This window comes from Passer domesticus, chromosome 3 (assembly GCF_036417665.1).
Source record: "Passer domesticus isolate bPasDom1 chromosome 3, bPasDom1.hap1, whole genome shotgun sequence".
In the NCBI taxonomy this organism is placed as follows: domain Eukaryota; kingdom Metazoa; phylum Chordata; class Aves; order Passeriformes; family Passeridae; genus Passer; species Passer domesticus.
Window position 1 is genome coordinate 17,130,415 of NC_087476.1, and position 8,620 is coordinate 17,139,034.

General features: G+C 39.5%; 1 protein-coding gene across 1 annotated transcript; it reads right to left on the minus strand.

Moving 5' to 3' along the window:
* Nucleotides 1–1,954: 1,954 nt before the first annotated feature.
* RSAD2 (radical S-adenosyl methionine domain containing 2) lies at nt 1,955–8,294 on the minus strand. Its single transcript, XM_064412006.1, has 6 exons — nt 7,742–8,294; nt 7,396–7,557; nt 6,689–6,918; nt 5,709–5,858; nt 3,894–3,926; nt 1,955–3,330 (listed from the first exon to the last, which is right to left on the minus strand). The coding sequence occupies exons 1-6, from the start codon at nt 8,058–8,060 to the stop codon at nt 3,166–3,168; spliced, it is 1,059 nt and encodes a 352-aa protein (XP_064268076.1). The 5' UTR covers nt 8,061–8,294; the 3' UTR covers nt 1,955–3,165.
* Nucleotides 8,295–8,620: the final 326 nt, after the last annotated feature.

Sequence of the window (8,620 nt, forward strand, 5' to 3'; positions counted from 1 at the left end):
TTACAGATCTCTTGTGAATGCAGACACACATTCTGCTGGTATGGCTTGTATTACAGAAAAAAAAAATAAATTACAGACAAACTTAGGAAAATAGAAACATTTATTGAAAGGTGCAACACATTAATGAAATACGTAGCACTAATTATGTAACACTATTAGTCCATTTGTAACATTCAAATATATCAGGATCCTTCACACTGAAAAAGAGGACATCCTAAAGTGCATCTTAAGTGAAAATTTTACCCAAGGTGCAATCACAATTTCATCAGAAGTCATCCTCCCAAACACTCGTTCTCTATGTTTTTTTTACAAATAGAAACAATTGTATAATTATAGTAGAATGCAGTGTTAGTTCCTTCCCAATTCAGTGTCTGTAGCAATTGCTTAGCTGCAATACTATGATATTATACACAAAGATACAATTAAGCATATCTGTGCTTATAAGACTTGAATTTAATCCTGACTTTTCAGGATCACAACGTACCTGTAATCACTGAGCCTGGGAGTAACCCCATTGAATTCTCTTTCATTTTTCTAGTCCTATACTGAAAGGTAGCACCTACTATATAATGAAAGCCCAAAGTCCACTTTTGGTCCAATATCGACTGTGTTTATAATTTTTTTTAATAAACTAGATTCATCAACTGTAGCCAAATTTTTGTTGTTTTACATGACAATAAATTTTGCATATAGAAATACCAATAGTTGTTCGTTAACTTAAATTACTCTCAAACTGTAATGTGAGATTTCTCATTTCCAATGTACAAACTCATATTTCCTTTGAAAAGGAGTATCCCACAGAGCAGAAACTTTTACTAATTATGTATGGTCATAGGAGGTGATGTGAAATCCCTAACATTTTAAGAAGGTAGCACATAGAACCTTCTAACAAAAGCCATCTAAAATGTCTGTGCATTATTTACTGGATTTTGACATTTTCAGCTCCTTCTTGTTTCTCCTGCAGTTTCCTCTGTAGGCACAGAGGAAGCTAAAGAATAGCCATTTGTAGGGCAAAATGCAAAGAAAAGAATGGCAGGATTTCTGGGTCTGAACAGGAGTTTGTGTACCTCACATCTGTGTGCTGTGCTACAGCTGGCATTTTCTGCAGAAGCTGCAGGGTGGTAGATATTTTGGTGCATTGATGCACTAAATCTTTCCCCATCCTGGGACTGAGACAACAACAAAGTAAAATGCTTTTTTTCTATCAGTGTGGTGTAGGTACTGAGAAAGATACTACATTTAGTATTTGAGCAGGAAAAGTCAAACCCCAGTTGCACAAATTTGCACTGCCCATAGAGCCAGGGAGAACTCCAGCCAAGGTCAGTGAAATAGCTGCCAAAAGACTGTGGGGTTACTGTGTGTGGGCCACATTTTAAATGTCACTTAGTGTTAATACAAGAAAAAAAATACTGAAATATCAGTGTCTAGGAAGTGTTGTGATTGCAAAATGCAAAATACAAAGGGACAAAAGAGCACCACTGACTATATTTACAGTTAGGATAGTTAAAATAGAAACTGAAGGAATTACAAATGGAACCATTTTCACAGAGTGTTCATAGGAGCACTTTTCTTTACACAGAAGTAATAGCTCCTACTTAAGCATTTTCCCCCTTCAACTTTGAAGATGCATTAGGTGAATGCAAAACATTTCTTTCAAAAACTTCTTTAAAAAATCAACTAGCATTTCCAAAAAAAATTGAGTAAGGTGTCATTTTCTCTATGTGGTATATTTAATGCATGCTGGCTCCCAACTGCTGCAAATATTTAAATGTGTGAGACAGTCCAGACATTGAGTTCAGTGGACAGGATGAATGAGTAGTGCCATCTCACTTTTGCTCTGTGCAGTGCCTATCCCTGTGCCCTTCAGACAGAGGGAGGATGGGACTAGTAAAATTTGAAAACATGCAATTATAAAGCCATAACACTTGCCAGAAAACCAAGAATGAGGGCAGTATATTAGATTATTTTTCAGGTTTTGGGGATTTTTTTTTTGTATTTTATATTGATGCTATGTGCTCTTAAAATCAAAGGTAGCTCTCACAAAACCAAATTCGTTTCATTTAAAGTCTGCAGTTTTATAACCAGCAAGCTAATTAGTTACTGAGACAAACAACTTTTAAAATAAGGTTGCTTGATATATGAACATTGTTGTTTGTAGTTCCATGGCTTAGCAAAATAAAAAGCTAGTATGCAACAGAAGATATATGTTGGGTTGTTCTGCATGGTATTAATTAGTTTAAGAAGGAATATTCATCAGAACTATATGCCCACAGTTCAAAAATAGTTTAAAATAATAAATCAATATTTGCAGATAAAAGGAAAATTGAGATACTAATAAAATGAAAACAATGTTTCCCTGCAAATATTTGTTAGAACAAATATTTGAAGGGCATTTCCAATGTGAAATATCATGTTGATTATCATTAGGTAAAATGTACCTCTAGGTTTTAGGATGGATGAATATAATATTTTTTCATTACTAAAAATATGTTTTCACAGAAAATTACATGGCTCAACATTCTTGCAAATATGTGTGTATACAGAGGAGAGGGAAAAGATGCTGTTACAATTAAGTTTTAAAGAATAAAAACTGCCCGTTTTTTCACCTTGATTTCATTTTAGATACATTATTACTTCAAGATTCCTGGATTCTGACCCTCTATTACCCCCTGAAAAAAGCAGAAGGTGCTTCCAGAGGTCTGCCAGCTGGCCCTCCAGTGATCTACCCGGGAACTGCAATCTATTTTGCCCTGAGAAACAGGCAGAATGTGTTCCCTGATAAGAATTTTGACTTCTCCATCATTACAGCTGTTTAGAATGAATTCGAGTTTGGAGTGGTTTTTTGCTTGTTATCTGGCATGCACACTCATGTAGTATTTCATAAAAATAGTTTGCCTTTTAGTCCTTCGTGCAATGGACTAGAAAGTTTATTTCAGAGAACTGTTCATGTGAAAGCTCTGAAAGTATTTGGTCACGCTCAAGAAAGTAATAGACAATGTAATCTGCATTTAAAAAGCATGTAACATATTCACATGTAGAGTTATACTGAACATCAGTCTGTGTAAAATACCAAGTGTAATTAAAAGCATTAGATACAAGTATACACTCACCTATAAAGATATTCCTATTTTTACAGAATGCACTGCCCTAACACGGTATATTGAGTCACCAGTCCAGTTTCATATCGGCTTTACTCCACACATACTTTCCTCCTCTTTTTAGGAACATCTTCTCATCAAATCCACTGAATTTTATAGCTGCTTCTACACCAACATCCAGGATAGACTTGGAAGGTTCTTTCCGTCCATTTCTACAGTTTAGAAAACGCATCTGGAACGTAAGATGGATAAGATCATAAGATGTTAGAAAGTTAATTTGCAAAAGCTTAATTTTTCTACAGATTTAAGCAAGTTGCACTGCAATTCCACCAAAGCCTATGTAAGTGCATAAAGAGGTTAACTCGAGTCCTTAGAAGGCTCAGAAACTCATGGTTAGACATGTGACAGATCTTAGCAGCAACAAAGCAATATCATAATTCTTGAAGATTAAATGTTGTCACTTCAGTTACATGTAAACTAAGTGGGCACTCTGAAACTTAACTTTTGAGTTCTGCATTTTTGTATTAAAGAAAAAGAGCAAAGATGTCCTGCAAAAGTAGACATCTACACCTTAAGATTTGTGATGCAAGGATTATGTGTGCAGGCTGATAGCAACACCTCCTTAGATCATACTGTATTGTACTTCACAACATGTCTGATGGGCATAAATCACATCTGTTCCTTGTACTACATGGTAAAATTGTTTTATAGAATGCAGAGTAAATTAACTGGCTATCACTGTTGTATGCATACATATATTAGCATACAAATACCATGTATCAAAAAAAGACTTACATATTCATCCAGAATGAGATATGAATCCCTCATCTGTAATAGATCAAAAGAAAAAACTAAATTAAGGTACAAGTCAAAATTCCATTCCACTGAAAATGAAGGACAAAACAAACAATTATTCATTGAAGGTCTGATACAAATCTTTGAAACAGTTGCTGTATCACCACTATTTCAGTGAGCTTGGATGAAATTTATAGACATAAATGACAGAATTACTAGAAAAACTTTATGTATGATAAACTCATTATTCCTGGAATATTGCCTCTCCAGTGTCTAAGTGAAATGTGAGTGCCCAACTGGACAAAGGTGTTCTCAATAATATCCAAGTTTTCTATTAACTTCTACACCAGAAGAACTTAGAGTTTTGCATGCTGGAATGATTATGCCATTTTCCAAACAAATGACATGACCATTTTAACTGGAATGTCTAATTATAACCCCACCAAACAAAGGTGTTCTGCTGACTCAAAGGTGAAAAAGCTCTCAGGTCTCCACAAAGTCATATGCCAACAGCTGAAATAAGACAAGCTTGCTTAGCTAAATGGACATCTCCTAAATCCTCCTTAAAATTCTCTGGGTAGCTGGAGCTTGCTGCTATGTAGAACAGGAAATCTGATCAATTTGGTGTTCATCTTTCACACAGGTTTACCAGAAATCAAAAACTGTCTTCTGGAACCAAATCTACCATGGGCAGCCTTTTTGTAGGGTTTCTACTATGAAAAAAGAAAAGAAAAAGAAAAAGAAAAAGAAAAAGAAAAAGAAAAAGAAAAAGAAAAAGAAAAAGAAAAAGAAAAAGAAAAAGAAAAAGAAAAAGAAAAAAGAAAAAGTAGAAACAGTTCTGTGTTCTCATCTTAACCCTTTCTCTGATGAGTGCTCCCTCTCACCAAATGCTTTAAATGCTAACTGCATTGCTTCACTTTTAGATCTTACATAGCAAAGGCAACCCAGTCTGCTCACTTCACCTCTATATATGTTAAGAAGTAAACTGTAAATGGAGTCCTTATCTTTGGAGAGGAAAAGGAACACAAGATGGGAGATTTAACACATTCCTGAAATTGGATCAAATTGCTATTTCTTCACTTAATTCATAAACTTTCCTAACAGTGAGTCTTCTAACTCCCCTCGTCCCATCTTTAGGGTCTGTAGGCATTTACAAAACAGCTTGAGCTCCATCTTAGGCACCAAACTCCTTCAGTGTGGTTAATGTAAGCTGGATGGCAGCTGATCAAGTTAACTGGTAGGCTCTGCAGGAGCACAAGGAGTCTTCTCCTGAATAAAGAGCCTGAGTGTGCAATCCAAGAGAGTTCAGACAGAAAATGTTAAAAATGCAACTTTGTTGTGAGAAGGATTACCCAAAAGTACAATTAGTTGGGTACAGAGGAACAGTACCCAATATAATGCTGGTTGGGATGCTGTCTTATTCTTGTAGGTTGATGACACTGGCATAATGTGACATCACAGTCAATCTTTATTAGGAAACTACACTTAGACTAGAGAGTGTGTTTACATTAACTCTGAAATTTTCAGGATCTTGTGCCCAAGTCAGGAAGAGTACTCCTATTTGTGTCCACAGGACTGGGAGCAATGAGTTTTTCCTCTTCTGCTAATAACTTTGCTGTCAATGAAAAGCCTTAAAGAAAATTAAAAATCTTGGCTCCCACCATAACTAAAGCAGTCGCTGATAAAGTTGTACTGAACCTCTTCTAAGCCACTACTAATAGGGAAAGCATTAATTGCCATGAAAGTTTCTTGTTCCTTTCAAATATTCTAGCATTATTTAAAAATAAAGTTACAAAGGGACAGTTTCATTTTTACCTTCTGATTAGATTCAGGTACCAAGCAGGAAACATCTTTGTGGCGATCCAAGAACCGATCGAAGTCTTCATCACTGATAACAAATTTTTCTGCTTCTCTTAGAGCATCCTCACCACTGTTCTCCCCTTCAATAAGCAGGCACTGAAACACCTGGACAAAGAAATCACCTGGTTAAGACTTTATGTTTTCACTTGCCTTGAGGATAAGAGACTTCGGTCTCAGTAAAAATATCTCTAATTTTTCTGTCAGTGGAGCCAACATGACACAACTTGTGAATACTCCACAAAGGGCATAGTGCAGTCTATTTTTTTCTAAATTAACATTACAGAGTTGTAAATGTTATAAATTATGATTTTCCTTACTATATGAGATTTCACTTAGTGTTTTTTGTTTTTGTTTTTGTTTTTTTTTTCTGAGTCATTCTGTGTCTATAGCAATATCCATGAGACAAATAATGAGAAAATATTCCACAAATTCTCCCATATTTATGTCACATTATATCTATCCATTTTCAAACTTATTTCTAGTAAGAAAATAATAATACATGTACACTAACCTCTAATACTCTGTAAAAGAAAATTAATATACACTTATATCTTGCTAACAATATATTGATTTTAATGTACCATTGTTTAGTAATCTTTCCTAATTTTCTCTACACCATAACATATATTCACATGTTAAAGGCTTTCTGTGTTAATTTTAATATACTAAAACATCCTGGATCTACATACACTGAAATAGTAATTTTCTGTACATAACACAACCAAAAAAATATTCTTGACCTACTGGGCTCCATTTAAGCGCAGAATGAGACAAAACCTATGTCAGCACCATGCAAAATTGACAAGAATGCTCCTAACACCAGCCCAAGCTGGAGCTGAAGGTAAGACTCAGGTCAATAGAGGATCAGACAACTCCAGGACTTCATTATTGCTTTTCTTTGAAAAGGAAACATGTGGTATATATTACTTTCTTACCTTCCAGCGCACAGGGTTGAGTGCCTTGATCTGCTCATTCATATCTTCCTCAACATTAAATCTGTTGATGACTGAATTTATTTTAAAAGCAACAGCATACTCTCGGCACCACTGCCTCAGTTTATGCAGATTTTCCACATGGTTCTTCTTTCCTTGACGACGGCCAATTAAAACGTTGACATCCTCATCAAAACTATCACATGAAATTGCCAGAATATCTAAATATTCACCTGAAAACAAGTTTTAAAAAATTGATTAATATCCAGTCGATCAGTTAAAAGCTGTCAGGACTCTGCTTACTTTCACTTCCCTGTCATCTGTCACCAAATGCCGTGTAAATGCAGTTCTGTAAATTCATCCCATCAACCACAAAAGCCACATCAACAGCAGCATAAAAAACATACAGTTTGTCCGTGTGTGTCCCTAGCATTTATGGAAACCGGTGGAACATATGGAAACACTTGGTATAATGGTGTAAAAATTGTTTTATTACACCATTACACCAAAAAGGTTTTGTGATGTAATGCCTATCTTTACAAGAGATAATCAACACTGTTTCACTGGTATTTACATCTGGGTTGCATTTACTATAAATGAAGCACTAAGAAACCATCTCCCACCTGCCCCAAGCCCATGCATGGGTGAGGCTGCCCCTTGGAGGCTCCCCAGCCCTGCCAGTTTAGTTGTGCCCAGTGCTCCCTCCTTACCGTACTTCTCGAACCACTGCTTTCTGATCAGGCTGCCATTGCTAACAATGCTGACACTTGGGAGCTCCAACTCCTGCTTGCAAAACTGGACCAGTTTGCCTACAAATTCGCCTCTGTCCTGAAGAAACGGTTCTCCTCCCGAGAAATTGATTTTCTCCATTCCTAGAGAAGGACCAAAGAAAGATGCTATGAACCTCTGCAGCCCGTCGCCTGCTCCTGTTCAATGTTATCAGTGTCCCACGGCAGCGGGACAAGGGACATCCCCGGGATAATTTTTTCCACGGCACTTGGTCCAGTGGGGTCTCCCTTCCCCGGTTCCTTCCGGATCCACCTCCCCGGGACTCACCTCCTTCCCTGAGCATCGCCAGCCCCCGCTTGGCCTCCTCCAGGGGCAGCACGAAGGAGGTTTTGGCCGTGTGGAAGCAGAAGCCGCACTTGTAGTTGCACTGCCGGGTGAAGTGGTAATTGACGCTGGTGGGCGTCGGGGGAGCCTCGTCCCCTTCCTGCTCCCGCTGCGGCCGGGGGGGCGAGTCCCGCCAGCCGGGCAGGGACAGGGACAGGGACAAGGGAGCCAGGCTCCAGCACAGCGCGCCCAGGCGCCCTCGCAGCGCCGCCAGCACCGCCCGCCCGACGGACAGCAGCCGGGCCAGCAGGGCCAGTTGCATGGCTCGGCTCGGCTCGGCTCGGCTCGGCTCGGCTCGGCTCGGCTCGGCTCGGCTCGGACCCGGCGGGATGCGATGCGCTTTTGGACCCGCCTGGGAACAGTTCCACCGGACTTGATTCGGCTGGAGTCAGTTCGGCTGGTCTCCGTTCAGCTCAATCCGACCCGGCTCGGCTCGGCTCGGCTCGCAGGCTGCAGAGGTGTCCGGCGCTCCGCACTTAAATGCTCCCCTCCCCGCCCGTCCCGCCCCGCCGTGCAGGACCGCGGGGAACAACCCGGTTTCGTTTTCCCTTCTTCCAGAAGCGAAACTTGGCACCGAGACGCGGTGTTTTCCTTCTGCCGCCTGCCCCACCCGTGACTCCAGAGTCCCCACGCTCCAGAGCCGCCTCTTGGGCACGGCCAGCGCGGAACCCGCCGGCTGTCCGGCGCTGGGAGCAGGTTCGAGCACCTCGGGGTTTGAGCGGGTCTAGCACCTAGGACTCCTTTTGGTGTGTGAAGTCTCAGTGACTTTGGCTCTTGTCATTAAACTCGTGTAGCAGGGGGAAAATTGAGCTGGTATAACTG